This window comes from Heptranchias perlo, chromosome 2, assembly GCF_035084215.1.
Source record: "Heptranchias perlo isolate sHepPer1 chromosome 2, sHepPer1.hap1, whole genome shotgun sequence".
NCBI classification, from domain to species: domain Eukaryota; kingdom Metazoa; phylum Chordata; class Chondrichthyes; order Hexanchiformes; family Hexanchidae; genus Heptranchias; species Heptranchias perlo.
In genome coordinates this window covers 43,373,839-43,389,687 of record NC_090326.1, presented here as the reverse complement: position 1 = coordinate 43,389,687, position 15,849 = coordinate 43,373,839, and the positions used below count along the sequence as shown (strand labels likewise).

At 44.5% G+C, this 15,849-nt stretch overlaps 1 protein-coding gene across 1 annotated transcript in view; it reads right to left on the bottom strand.

Moving 5' to 3' along the window:
* myripb (myosin VIIA and Rab interacting protein b) overlaps positions 1 to 15,849 on the bottom strand; it is a 559,045-nt gene that overhangs the window by 48,640 nt on the left and 494,556 nt on the right. Inside the window, exon 11 of the mRNA XM_068001808.1 lies at positions 8,768 to 9,028. Within this exon, the coding sequence (XP_067857909.1) occupies positions 8,768 to 9,028 (261 nt within the window). The remainder of the gene's footprint in view (positions 1 to 8,767; positions 9,029 to 15,849) is intronic.

The following is a 15,849-nucleotide window of genomic DNA, read 5'->3' as shown; positions in this document are numbered from 1 at the left end:
AGCAACCGTTTTTCAGGCATTAACCAGCCTACTAAGCCCTTAATGTGGCTGGCAGGATGCGCGCCCACATTTTGGCCAGAAATGCAGCGCCCGCCATAAGGAGAATTAAGGTTGCGCTGGCGGCAGGAGTGCACGCAGGCAACATTTAAAGAGGGAAACAATTTATTTAAATTAGCGTCCTGCGCTTCTTGCAGGACCCGTTCTCGATTTTCGAACATCCCAGCACTTCACTCGCCACGTGCTGAACTCGCACAGTACAACGGGGCGCTAACTGGCAAGAAGGCCCTCGTGCCGACCTGAACGAGGGGTCGGGAGGAGCAGGGGTGCTCCTCCCAACCCCACATTTAAAGAATGCAGAACACAGCAACAGGTGAAGGCCATTCAGCCCCTCGAGCCTGCCCCGCCATTCAATTGGATCATTGGCTGATCTGTACCTCAACTCCATTTACCTGCCTTAGCTCCATATTCCTTGATACTCGTACCTAACAAAAACCTATCGATCTCAGTCTTGAAAGCTCCAATTATCCCAGCATTGTTTAGACAGGAGATATAAATACATTCTTTAACGTTCCATTCAACAGGTGAATGTAAGCTGCTAACTCTTAGGAAGCACAAGCAATCAGTACTGAGGCATCACTCACCCACATCTTTCGGTTAATTCAGAAATTGTTTGCTGTGGGATTTTTGCATACTACGTGTTTGATGATTTTGCCATGCACAGTGATCTCTTCAGTCTTAAAACAAAACTCTCTTTACAATCTCTACTCATTTTACATAATCTACACTGCATATGAACTCTCTTTAGAAACAAAGCCAAAATCATTTTCATTAACTCAGAAATGCATTGTGAAGCAGCCCTGTAGTAACTGCTTAGAGCATTTGCTCCAAAATTGGAATCAACCAGGGTAGTGTGATGTGTGCTAAGATAGAACAGGGAAGGCGTCAGGTTGAATCATGTTTTGCTTCATTCTCAACCTGAGCTATGTTAAGCGGGTAGGCACCAAGTAGAGCTAATGATATCGTCCAGGAAGAGAGAGGAAGATCAGAGGGGAATTAGTCAATCTTGGTCATTCCTGGCATTTCCTAATGGTCAGCTAAAAGTGAGATTGGTAGTGGCTTGGGAGCGGGCTGCTTGACTGTCATTCTTGGCTATAGAGGAAAAGGGAATTCAAAGTTACCGGGAAAAAGTGGAAGTTTAAAAAGTAGCCCCACAAAAAGCAAAAAAAAATAGAATTACTGAGTGATGCTGAAGACAGAAGGTTGTTGGAGCTCTGTAGTGACACTGAACTTGTGCAGTAACTGTACTTCATAACTGTGAATGAGCAGCTAACAGATGGTATGTGTGTAATGAGGTGCAGTCTGGTGCAGGTATATCCACATCTGAGGTAGGACAAACATTTCTAGAGGGCAGGAATGACCAAAGACTGGGAGAAAGATGTACCCTTGGCTGAAGTGGGGTTAGAATGTCCATCTTGATCAAGTGGGAGTTTTAGGTCGGGACATGTGTAAACGGGGTTTCCGCCGCACTTCCAGTGACGTTACGTGACGGAGCTGCACCAGCTCCGAGGAGGTTCCCAGCCTTAGTGTTGCTGCAATATGATGTACTTTCAGCGAATGATTGAAATGTTCATTTACTTGTAGCCCGCGTTGGGTAAATGGAACTAAACTGATACCTGGCCAACTGAATATATCGGCCCTGATACAATTATCTGGACCTGGTGAAAAAGCGATGCCTTTCACCAGGGAGATGGTCACAGAGTTATGCAGCCTGCTCCTAGAGGGCCTCCAGCTAAACTCCAAGGCTAGTGCAGCACTGCCGGTGGCAATGACGATCACAGCAGCCTTGAACGGTTTTGCCTTAGGCTCTTTCCAGGCTGTCAGCAGACATCAGTAACATCAGTCAGTCTGCTGTCCAAAGATGCATAAAGCAGCTGACTGAATTGTTTGCAGAAGCAAGCAATCACTTCATTTCCTCATGGGCAAGAGAAAACCAGAAAGGCCTCTCGCGTTGTTGCAAATGACAGGTTGTCCGAAAGTCCAGGGTGTCACCGATGGCATTACTGTAGCCCTGTGTGCTCCTGTACACAATAGTGTCCCATATGTGAACTGCTAGGGTTTCTAGTCTATCAGCTTGTGTGCACAAGATAATGCAGGAAAATGCCCACTTTTCCAGCAGTAGTCCTGATGCAGTCCGCCATGATCCCATTATTCGCTAATACCCAGCAACTCAAGGGCTGGACCAGGGATACCCACCACAGCCTTAACTCATAACCCCACTGCAGCATTCACAGACACCCGCAGAGCACAGATATAATGAGGTACCTCTACCAGATCCTTTGTCGAGCACAGCACAGGCATGCTGCAGCAGTTACTCTAATGACATGACAGGACAAAGGGCATTCTTCAGTACAACCCAGCCAAAGTTTGCTGGATAATCATGCATTCTCCATCACCTCACAAGTCAAAGCAAGAGCCCTCTGAGAGGATGTCAGTGAGGAACCAGAGGATGCTACAGCACAAATACCTTTAGCAGCTGCAAGAGCCATTCAGCAGACCCTGATGCAGGACACTTTCTCCTAATCACCCCATGCACCCTTCCCATTACCGATCCTCCCTGCATCTTCCCCATGCCTTGGCATAAATCACCTTCCTCAACACTTGCATTGCCACCCTACCTATCTGTCAGGTAAACCACCCCTCTTCACTATTCACATCTTTTCCAAAGCTGTTCAAAAGAAACTGCCTGCACTTGATGCAAGTCTAGTGCCAACAAATTTTATTCCACAAAATTGGATCTGTCTCTAAAGGGGGAAATTTTAACCCCCTCACGCCGGGCAGAAACCATTCGGTTCGGGGAATGAAATCCAAGTGGTGCATTTACCACTTTGTTCCTGCCCCGTGCCCATCTTAATGCCGCTGTTTCCTTGGGCGGTTGAGGCGACCGTGGGAGATTCATGAATATATGGAAATCGGGGCCCTTCCACTTAGATAAGAACCCGATTCCATTTTAATGGCCTACTTAGCATTAAAACCTGGCAGGCAAGAAGCGGAAACCCTGTCAGTAAGTTTGAAACTTATCACTGTGAGGCCGGGAGGAGCAGTGGAGCTCCTCCGATCCTCACAGAGAAAGTTTGGGTCACTGCTACACTGGATTTTCCCCCTCCCACTCTCAAAACTTTCCCAAACACCACCCTGCTTCCCACCCGCCCCCCTCCCCTCCCCCCGCCCCCCCTACCACCTTCCCTGTGACTACCAGTCTGGCAGCCTCTGGGCTGCGTGATCTTCGTTCGGCAAAGCCAGTGAGCTGCCTCTGGATGCCTGTTTTTGGTGGGCTGCTGGCCCGTGGCCGGTGAGGTAATGAAGCAGTCCGTGCCCGCATGCAGCAAGACCTGGACAACATCCAGGCTTGGGCTGATAAGTGGCAAGTAACATTCGCGCCAGACAATTGCCAGGCAATGACCATCTCCAACAAGAGAGAGTCTAACCACCTCCCCTTGACATACAACGGCATTACCATCACTGAATCGCCCACCATCAACATCCTGGGAGTCACCATTGACCAGAAACTTAACTGGACCAGCCACATAAATACTGCGGCTACAAGAGCAGGTCAGAGGCTGGGTATTCTGTGGCGAGTGACTCACCTCCTGACTCCCCAAAGCCTTTCCACCATCTACAAGGCACAAGTCAGGAATGTGATGGAATACTCTCCACTTGCCTGGATGAGTGCAGCTCCAACAACACTCAAGAAGCGCGACACCATCCAGAACAAAGCAGCCCGCTTGATTGGCACCCCATCCATCACCCTAAACATTCACTCCCTTCACCACCGGCGCACTGTGGCTGCCGTGTGTACCATCCACAGGATGCACTGCAGCAACTCGCCAAGGCTTCTTCGACAGCACCTCCCAAACCCACGACCTCTACCACCTAGAAGGACAAGAGCAGCAGGCACATGGGAACAACACCACCTGCACAATCCCCTCCAAGTCACATACCATCCTGACTTGGAAATATATCGCCGTTCCTTCATCGTCGCTGGGTCAAAATCCTGGAACTCCCTTCCTAACAGCACTGTGGGAGAACCTTCACCACACGGACTGCAGCGGTTCAAGAAGGTGGCTCACCACCACCTTCTCAAGGGCAATTAAGGATGGGCAATAAATGCTGGCCTTGCCAGCGATGCCCACACCCCATGAACGAATAAAAAAAAATGAGGCCTAGCCATTAAAATGGACTGGATCTCCCACTGCAGCTCCTGGGCGGGCAGCCCCCCTGACCTGCCGGCTTCTCACCATGGAGTTAAAATTCTCCCTTAAGTGCTAGCTTGGTTGAGTAGTAGCACTCTCGCCTCTGAGTCAGAAAGTTGTGGGCTCATGCCACACTCCAGCTTACATGAACCCAGGTGTAGGTTGCCACTTTAGTGCAGTCCTGAGGGAGTGTTGTATTGTTTGGAGGATATGATGTTAAAGCAAGGTCCCGACTGCCTGTTCATGTGGATGGAGAAGCACTCACAACACTTTTTGGAAGAAGAGCTGACAGTTCTCCCAAGTGTTTTGGCCAACATTCATCCCTTGTTAAACACCACCAAAACAGATTAACTGATCAGTCACCTGCGGTTGCTATTTGTGGGACCTTGCTGTGTGCCGAATAACAGTAGCTATACTTCAAAAAGGTAACTCATTGAATTTGAAGTTCTTTGGGACACCTTAAGGATGTGAAGGGCACTATATAAATAGTATATAAAGCTCTTTCTTTTTGAATGTACTGGTTGCTACCATGGTACTGAAGCCTGTGAATTGGCTGGCAGCTAATTCAGTGACAGGCTCCCAGGGATTGAAGTGGCTCTCAGCCTCTGTGAGAACAGCCCTGAGATGGTCCTGCTGCAAGTTGCAACACTACTGCAGGTGTGGGGGCAGCCTAACCTGAATTCTGACATGAGAGGGCTGATTTCCTCACCTTTCCCTCCCAAGGAACACCTGTTTGAGCAGTGTCATGCGTGAGAAATAGTCAGTTAGCAATTTCTACCGGTATTGTACCAACGTCGATGCACATGTACTTTTTTGTTAAAATTATAGAACAGAGGAAAATATAACACTTTGTGTTAATTAAGGGGCAGCTTTTTTATTATAAGCTCAGTCCACTCAGAACTGGATTGGCACAAAGTGCTCTTCTAGCCAACAGATAGAGGACACTTTGATCCCATCAGCCTAGTCTAGAGTTGAACCCAAGTTCCAGAGTCAAAACAGCAATGTTCTAATTCACTGCACCGGCCATTTCCAAACCATCGGCTTATTCAAACCTGCTAATGAGACTGTGCCGAGTGAATTGGGTGGTGAGTCCGCAGACCCTGATACAAATGTAGGGGGTAGCTTTTCGAGTTTGTGGTCCTGGTGGGGACCATTAAAGAGGCAACAATTGGTTTCTCATTGGGAACAGCCCTATATCTTTGTTTTTTGGGGGAAGAGGAGAAGGAACGGAGCGAGGCCAGGCTAATTGGGAATCACACGAGGTGTGCAGCAACCACCTGCCAATATGCGAACTCCAGAATATTCAGACCAGCTGACCCAGGAGCAGTGCTTGCAGAGGCTGTGCTTTACAAGGGAAGCCAACAATGGGTTACACCATATTCTACAATCTACCTCTACTGTAGGCACCCCACTGCCAGTGGCTGTGAAGGTCAGTACCGCTCAGAATAATTGTGCTACGGGGTCATGCTAGGTTGCCTCTGGAGATACCAGTAACATTAGTCAATTAGCTGTGTGGAGATGCATTGATTGCTGGAGCATGCAAGTTCATCACCATTCTCGTGAAAGAAAGAGAAAGGACTTGCATTTATAGCGAGCCTTTTATAACCTCATGATGCTCCAAAGCGTTTCATGAAACTTCTTGTGGCACTGAATTGACATGTTGATGGAATTGGCACTGAGTGCCCTGGTCACCTTCTTCTGCTATGCCTGCCATTACCTTTAGATGGTGTTCTCCTCTCCATCTCAAACAGGGGCTACATCCTCCGCCTTAGGTGGGTCAGCAGCACTTCCACTAATGCTTCCAAAACTATGGAGACTCTTTGCTATCTATCAGGACTCAGACATCATGAAAGGAATTTCAATCCCCCTTTCCCAAAAACTGTTTGTTGTTGACACCTGGCATTTAAATCTATGCAGCAACATGCCACTTCCATCCATCCTCAGTGGTGAGCTCCTAAACAGGGGCAATAATACCTCTGAGAGGCCACCTTGAATATTTAAATCAAACTGACTCTGGAAAATTCGTCAGGGTCAACGCAGTCAAGGGGGCAGAAGATGCTTCCTGCCAGAGAGGAAAATCCAGGCTAGAGGATCCTTAAACTGCATTTAGCTTAATGTTTATTAGTTTTTTCTGTTCAATGGAGACATAATAAGGGTAATTTTATGACTTTGTGCTGCTGACAATACATATTAGAAATTTGGGCATGGATTATGCAGGATTTTCTGACTATTAATTTAAATAGTTGGAAAATCATGGCCAGTGCATGCCTGAGTTTCTGATATACATTGATATCCGGTGAATCTTACAGCCAGAATTCAGAAAATGACCTCTACTGCAGTACTTTTGCTGCCATTAAGACTTTGATGCAGAAGTGAATTCAATCATATTTGCTGCTCAGGACTAAATAAGTTAATGCTAGGAAATAATGGTACCTGGATGCAATTATATGATGATGTCCTAGCAAAGAGCCCAGCACAGACACAATGGGCCAAATGTCCTCTTTCTGTGCTTCTATAGTTCTATGCTGTGAACTGCAAGAGTGAAGCTCTTATAGCATTTAAAGCTCATTCCTGTGCATCAAATATTTTATCATTTACAGTTGGCGGTTACATCGTTACTTTATCCATACCCCGTTCCTTTTGCCAGAAGCACCTATTACATCAGGCATCGAGGTCTGGTCTTTTCAACGTGTCTAGTGACATCTTTATTGAAGGATTAAATATTGTGGCATAATCGCTGCAAATCCACCCAAGATTTAAGTTACTTTGATTCACCAAGAAATAACACAGATTGTGATTATAAATGACTAAAATGGAACACTCTTCCAAAGTATTCTCTGTTGTTAGTAGTACAATGATCAAATTGTTGTTTTACCACCAACCTTACCAAATAAAGGTACAGTCAAGTCCACTTAAATGAATAACTGATCAGAGAATAAAACGTTTAAGAGAATAAATTTCCATGTACAAATCCCTTTGCTATCTTTTCGAGTGATAGCTGACACTGTTAAATGAATAAAATGTTTAAATGAATAAAATATTTAAATGAATTACAAAAGTCAGGATTTATTCATTTAAGCGCTTTAGTGCGTCGCCAAATCCGATAGCCTAGAAATTCGGGTGCGCCCATTTCTGGGAGTGCGGGGGGTGGGGGGCGCTGGGTGCAATCCATGCACCTGAATGGTGGATAGGAAGGGGAAAATATCAGTCAGAGTTCTTGTAACTGATTACTGTTGAGTGAGTCCTGCTGCAAAGTATGCATGAGTGGATGTTGGGTGAGATCAGGCTCTGCTCTGATGTCCTACTAATGACTGTCCTATTAACACACGGTGGGGGAGGGGTGGATTTTCCTGGGTCTGCACCCAGACACACTGGATCGCAGTGAATATCAGAAAATCGAGAAGCTTCCTTTACAGGTGTGCGCTCCAACCCACCCAAATTTCCTATAGTCGCTGTGCCCAGGCGCTTACTCAGGAGAATCTCCCCTCCACTGTCTTGGCTCACAAATGGAGAATGATCACTTAAGCGAGATAATGGAGAGATGCCGAGGCCCATGGAACTGTACCCCGGCAAGAATCACCTCCTTCAGGAAAGGAGAGGAAGAAGGTAGAGAAAATTAAAATACAAAGGAATAGAACTGCTATTGGACAACTTCTCTATTGGATACACACATGGGAGTAATTACAAGGTAATAATTTATCCTCAAGGTTCAGATGTGGTTATAATCTGCTTGAGTTTTTCTTTCATGTTGTATGATATCTGTGAACATAAATAAAATTACTGCCTTGTGAGCATTGATGGGTTTCTATTATTCTCTATGCAATTTGATAAAGCATGAGTTACTTTCAGATAGAGTGGCACCTCTGCTACCTTGTCAAGATACACATTTCAGTGTGGGCGGCTGGATGGCAGATTCCGGCCCACCTGAAGCCTGGCACCATTTCACAGGCTGTCCATGGAGTAGTAATAAACTCCCAGTTTCTTTTGCTGATCCAGAGAACGGTAGGTTAGAGGCGCACTAGAGTAACTCTGATAAAGGCAAAGAAAAAGAAATCTTTTTAATAACTTTCTAAAAAGAGGACACTATGTAGGAGTAAGTACAAACTTTACACTTTAATTTATCAAAAAATAAACAAGGCAGGTTGCTTATTTTGGTGCTGCAATGACAGACTTCCTATTTAGTGGTCTTCAGCCTCATCCTTCAATCTTTTAATTTATCCTCAGTGTGCTAAGGAACGCACATCTCATTATTGCTTGAAGAGACCGTCTTCATGAAAAATCTTTTCGAAAACCTTGGATTTTGGGGAGGGAAATGAGATATCTATCTATCATTTTCTCATGACTATCACCCACAAAATAAAATTAACTCACCATTTTCAATTCTTATAGCTTTGAAACTACAACTTGCTTTGGATTTTTGTTGTTGAACAGTCCTATATCACAAGCAGACACACACACAGCTGTAACTTCAATAGCTTGTTTCAGCCTGTTCCCCTAAATGTAAACTGTAAACTTACTCTCAAGAGTTCATCCTGAATGTGCTTGTGGTCTTCATCACATGAGGAGGTCTCCTGAGCTCCCTCGGTTGTCTCTGGATCCAGCTCATCACCAGATGATGACTCTTTGTCACTTAGTTTTGTAGCCAGTTGAAACAACTTTGATCTCAGCTTCTCTTCCATTAAATCTGCACGAGTTCTAGAAAATGTCACCCCACTGTCTGTATCCAGATTGGATTTACCCTCTGGGTTTTGGATCTTATGTACAGGGACGGGTGATTCCTTTAAAATAAAAAACAAACTTCAATTAATTGGCATTTGACTCACTTTACACTTTAAAAAAATGAAATCTAAGTTTTAAATGCATGTGATTGATCTTTTCAATTGAATAAATCTATTTGCATCTCAGTGGCCAAGGCATCGGAGACAGATGGCTGGCCACATTGGAAACAAGCGAAACAACGATAATAAGTAGATAAGGTGACCACTAAAATGAATATGGAACAGCATGGTAAGATTAGCAGCATGCAAATATCAATATATTAAAGCATTGCAACATTAATATAATGAGATTGCTGAAACATGAAAGTAGCTTGATGCCTCTGAAGGGTATTTGGGGTCTGGGATCCATAACACTTATTGGATGCATTAATGATGTGGAGATGCCGGTGATGGACTGGGGTGTACAAATGTAAGGAATCTTACAACATCAGGTTATAGTCCTACAGTTTTATTTGAAAATCAAAGCTTTCGGAGGCTTTCTCCTGCGTCACTCACCTGACGAAGGAGAAAGCCTCCGAAAGCTTGTGATTTTCAAATAAAACTGTTGGACTATAACCTGGTGTTGTAAGATTCCTTACATGGATGCATTAATGGCTTTGGAAGGGTGTGCAGGATTCCTACGTCAACGTGGCAATTAACAACAGACATTTCATATGACAAAGCAACAGAATAATGTACATAGTAAGTCTGGCCCATCAGAAAGACCTGGGCAAAATAAATATATTCTGAATAAATGATCATTGATATATAAACTCAGAATATACTTATTTTATTTTAATGCATATGCCATTCTGAAGTAGCTACGTGCAGGCAAACACATAGATTACCTCTCTGCTCCAGGCCCCCAAACTAATTCTCCTTTCCAGCCTTGCAAGGCTCTGCTCCATAACGAACATACACCTGCTCAGCTCCTTAATGCGAAGAGAACCGGTTCAGTGTCAGGAAAAGGTGGAAAGCAGAACAGCAGCAGCTGGCTCACAGCACATCTGCTCACATGTCCAGACATACGTTCTTCAATTGTTAAATGTATCTAACTTTTGAGCAAGGTCTTACAATGCTGCCAGGGTGGATTTTGAGGTTGTGAGTCAAAACATTTCTTTTATTTTAATGCATTTCTTTTTACTCTCTTTTGGATTGGAATAGTATGGTTCTGGTTATTTTTCTTGCCAGTGACATTTACTATCAAAACCAAAATCATTTTGTCAAAATGATCTGAATCTGAAAGATTTGTTTTAAAAGATATCCCAAATAAGAATGGGAAGAAACTAGTAAATTTAAACATGTGCTGAACATTATACAACATGGCATCTTGAACCATTTCATCATTAATTTATTGTACAGCTCACCCACTCACTTCCAGAAGCAAGTCTTCAAAGTCCATTACAGACATTTTTACATGGTTTGCTTTCATTTATTCAGTTACCATTTTTTGTGTCAGTGGAAATGATAGCTATTCTGAGAGTATCCAAAATGTTGTGGTGTTGTTAGCAAAGTGATGGTGTCTGTACAATTTAAAAGTTAGAGAGAGAGAGCTTTTAAACATATATTTATTGTTTTTCTTTGAGAATCACTTTTAACACAAGTTTGGAAGGATGAATGAATTATGTGGGTGCAAATAAGGTCAAAACCCTATTGTTACAAAATTGTGGGATCCAGTAAAGCAGCATTTCTTACCAAGGATTCATCTCAGCAAAACTGAAACTCTTTTTATCCCCTGCGCCTACCACCATCATCTCCAACAACAAGAGCACGGAGCTCATGGACTTCTTTGCCATTAAGATTGAGACCATCCATTCAGCTGCCTCTGCCACATCCTTCCCTTCTCTTTGCCCACCATGCCAAGCTTCCCCTGAGATTCCCCTTGCCCTAGCCCTGAACTTGCATCTTTCTCCAGTTTCTCTCCTATCTCCCCTCATGCCCTCTCTGAGCTCAGCTTATCTATGAGACCCATCTCCTGCTCCCTCGACCTTATTCCCACAAAACCGCTGACTATCCAACTTCCCTTCCTGGACCCCATGCTAACTGAAATGTGTACCTCCGGTGCTCTCCCCCTCCCTTTCAAATCTGCCATCAATACCCACCTTCTGAGAAAAACTACCCTTACCCCCACTGTGCTTGCAAACTACCGTTCCATCTCCAACCTCCCTTTCCTCTCCAAAGTCCTTGAATGTGTTGTAGCCTCCCAAATCTGTGCCTATCTTTCCCACAACTCCAGGCTTGAACCCCTCCAATCAGGTTTCCACAGCAATGAAACTGTAACACCTAGGGTACCTCACCACCTCTCTTAACCTCTACACTACCTCTTTGATGTCACACTGCTTGTCCGACATCCAGTATTGGATCAGCTGCAATTTCCTCCAATTAAACATTGGGAAGACCAAAGCCATTGTCTTCGGTCCCCGCCACAAACTTGCCACCAATTCCATTCTTCTTCCTGGTCACTGTCTGAGGCTGAACCAGACTGTTCGCAACCTCAGCGTCCTATTTGACCCTGAGCTGAGGTTCCGATCCCATATCTTTTCCATCACAAAGACCATCTACTTCCACTTCTGTAACATTGCCAGTTTCTTCCCCTGCCTCAGCTTATTTGCTGCAGAAACCCTCATCCATACTTGTGTTACCTCCAGACTCGCCTATTCCAATCTTCTCCTGGTTGGCTTCCCAGCTTCCACTCTCCATAAACTTGAGCTCATCCAAAACTCTGCTGCCCATATCCTAACTTGCACCAAATCCCGTTCACCCATCACCCCTGTGTTTGCTGACCTACATTGGCTCTCGGTCCACCAATGCCCCAACTTTAAAATTCTCATCCTTATGTTCAAATCCCTCCAAGGCCTCGCCCCTTCCTATCTCTGCAACCTCCACCAGCTCTACAACCCTCCTAGTACTCTGCATATCTCCAACACTGGCCTTTTGTGCATCCCCCACTCCCTTTGCTCCACCATCGGAGGCCGTGCTTTCAGCCGTCCAGGCCCTCAGCTCTGAGATACTCTTCCTAAGCCACTCCGCCTCTCCTCCTTAAAGACACTCCTTAAAACCTAACTCTTTGGCCAAGCTTTTAATTACCCATCCCAATAGCCTATTCTTTGATTCAGTGTCAATTTTTGTTTGATTATGCTTCTGTGAAGAGTCTTGGGACGTTTCCCTACGTTAAAGGCGCTATATAAATGCAAGTTGTTATTGTTGTTGTATTCAAACCCAAGGTAAAAACAGTTTCAATAAGAGGTTTGTAACAACTGTTTTTGACTTTACCAACATTCATTTTTTTTGATTACTAAATACCGGTGGAAACATGAGAGCTATCCAAGAATGGAGTGAAGATTCAGTACGCAGTTGTACCTATTTGTACCTCTAACGATTTGTGCCTAAAAAGTCACCAGCTCACGACAAGAGTCTCCAATATCAGTTGAACATTCAAATTCTTTGCAAGGGTGAATTCTTTTGAATGTGCATCTGCAGTAGAGGCAAAGGTTACAGAAAGAGGAGATTAATGGAGTTGCGGTGGTATATTAGGTTAGAACTGTCACTTCGCCTCTAAAACCTGGGTGTGAATTTACTTCAAACTGATGGGTGAAATAAATTCCTCCTCTCTTTGCTGGCACTAAGAGTCTTTTTGTGAGGTGAGTTTGGCAAGTCTCAGCTTATTTCCTAGCGGGTACGAGTCCATAACATAAAACTGGCCATAAATTGATTCTGTTACCGAACTGAACACAAACCAGGAGCCTGGATTGATTGTAGGAACTATCTTGATCCATATGACTGAGTATGAAAACCAAGCAATGCAGTTAGTCACCCACTAAGCTATCATATAAGCCCCATTTTTAAAATTCTCACACCAACATTTTCTGACCAATGGCTGATGGAATTACCAATCACATCCATAGAATCATGATGGCAATGAGCTCAATTATTGTCAAAACTATTTAAATCTCTGCATTTAACAAGATTTTAAATAGTGCCCGAATACAGTAGGAAATTAACTGGACAAACAGTTAATGTTATTCAGTTGCTGATTCTCATTTTGCAAATAAAAACCTTGAACCCACATGCACAATGTAGTGACTTTCTCATGTAGTTCTTTTTCATTTCCAGAAGCCACAAACTTGTGATGAAGGGTTTTGCTTGAGTGCCAGCTCAAGTGTCTCAGCTGCTGTTGCTGCTACTAGTCAGATGTCAGTGACACCTTGTGGTATAAAGAATACTCAACACTCCTAACTCCGACTCAACAGGAGGCTTGGAGACTGTACGCTGCTTTGTGCAATCTTATTGAATAAGATGCGTGAGAAATAGAAAATATTGAGAGAAATAGTTGAAAATAGTTTTTAGAGCAGTATAATAAAATGATAAAGGGATTTGATAGAGTAGATATAGAAAAACTATTTCCTCTGGTGGGGGAATCCAGAACAAGGGGCCATAATAAAATTAGAGCTAGGTCAGTTGGGAGTGAAATCAGAAAGCACTTTTTTGCATAAAGGGTAGTGGAAATCCAGAACTCTCTCCCCTAAAAGGTCATGGATGCTGGGTCAAATGAAATTTTCAAGGCTGAGACTGACAGATTTTTGTTAGATAAGGGTATCAAGGCATGTTGTAATGTTCCTACATTTCAACAGTGACTACACTTCAAAAATACTTCATTGGCTGTAAAGCACTTTAGTTTCAAGAGGCTGAATGGCCCACTCCTGTTCCTATGTTGCTATGTTCGTGGTATGAATCGAGCTTTGACCTGTGTTATTGAAAACATGTTACATGGCCGATAGAGTTATATTTGCATATGACTTGGTATAACAATGCGAAAGGCAATTGCAGTTCTAGGGATTACAATAACACTTCCTTCTTTTAACTGTAAATATATTCTTAAAGATTGAAAATGATTGAAATTTGGAATGCAACACAATAGTTAATTTTAACTGTGGAGTTATTTGAAAAAAAATCCCCTCAAATTTAGCAGTCCCAAACTAGTAAAGTCACTAAAGTGCATTCATTAGTAGGTACAGCATATAGGGAAATAAATTTGTTTTTTTTATATACTCTGTGAGGAAAGGCTTTTCCTTTGTGGAGGCTGACCCAGAGCTGTGTTGATTCCTCAACTTGCTGAGGACGGAGTAAGAGAACTAATATCCACTCTGGATTAGCAAAGAACGCTATCATATTGTTTCTAGGCAAATCTAAGGTGTGAGATTTTTAGTTGTGAGTCAGCTGCATGCATGACAAAATCTCGTCTGTCTTCTGTTGAGCTACCACAGCTGGAGTGGAGTGGTGCAGCACATTTAATTACATAAAAAAACAAAGATAGCAATGCAAAATTGTTTGGTAGGCACCAATAAAAGAGCCAAGGATACCAATAAGCATGGTCACACCTGAACTTATCTATAACAATGTATGGATGTCTGCTGAGACATCTGTAATTCTCTTAGTTATTTTTCCTTTCCAAAGCCAGCATTTCCTTGTCTCTTCTTCTGTCCTTTGAAAACTTGCTTTTATTGTGTTCGCTCCTCCGTCCCTCTAACAACATCTACAGTAAACACTCACTCAACAGAAGAACCCACATGGGGTCATCTACATGGCAAGGGCCCATCAGTGCCGCCTGCTCCGATCTGCCAGCAGAACAAAAGAGTACTTCAATGCAGCTTGATGGTGGAGAAGAGGCTTGGCCGAGGCCCTGAGAAAATGTCCTCTTCAGCTCTTCTGCTCCCAATGGAGCAAGTGGGCCAGTTTGGGAAGATATGGAGCCTTTTTAAATGCATCAGTGGGTCTCATGCCAGCTCTCAGATAATGTGAGTTCCTTTGAGCCCTACAAAAGGGCATAAATAGTAGACTTGTTGGGGTAGCCTGTGAACTCTTCCAGACTTGCCCTCTTCACTTAAGAATGAGGGCGGAAGATCTGCCCACAGACCCCTTCACCACCAGAAAACGGTTGGAGTAAAAAACAGGCCACAATGTCAACCCATCCTCCGGTCCCAGTTGCACCTTGGCCTTGACCTGAATTTTGGTCCCATACACTTTAAAAAATAAACATTAGGGGCCTGATATTAGCAGGGCGGCGGGGAGGCGATTGGGCGCGTGGGTAACGCGCCCGGTGAAATCAGTCTGCTCCGGGCGCAATCGCAGGCTGATTGGATCCACTTACCTCTTGTTCCGGGTTCCCCGCTGCTGAGCTGTGCGGCGGGTGGACTGCGCATGCGCAGTAAGGTCTGTCAGCTGGAGGAGCTCTATTTAAAGGGGCAGTCCTCCACTGACTGATGCTGCAAGAAATAGGAAAAATTACAGCATGGAGCAGCCCAGGGGGAAGGCTGGTCCCAGGTTTAATGATGCCTCACTCCAGGTACCATTGGATAGGGTGAGGAGGAGGGGGAGGACAGAGATCTTCCCCACGGCGGGCGAGAGGAAGCGGCCTGCCTCTGCCACCAAGAAGGTCTGGCTCGAGGTGACAGAGGAGGTCACCAGCACCACCAACATATCGCCCATCTGCATACAGTGCAGGAGGTGCTGCAATGACCTAAGTAGGTCAGCCAAAGTGAGTACACTTACTCATTCTCCTACATTCCGTCTGCCACATCACCGCCCCCACCCCACATCTCCTTCTGCACTGCCAACACTACTCTGTCACATCACTCCTCACACCCACTCAAACCTCATCCTCATCTTACCTGCACTTACTCACCTCGCCAGTACTCATCCCGCCATTACCACACCGGGGTAAGTGTGCAAGTTGGTGAATTTTATTGTTAGGAGGAGGGTGGTGGAGGCCAAACTTTATCCAAAGTGACAGAGTGGCCTCCTGCAATGAGTGAGGGTCTCCCCCCCACCTGTCAAATGGACCT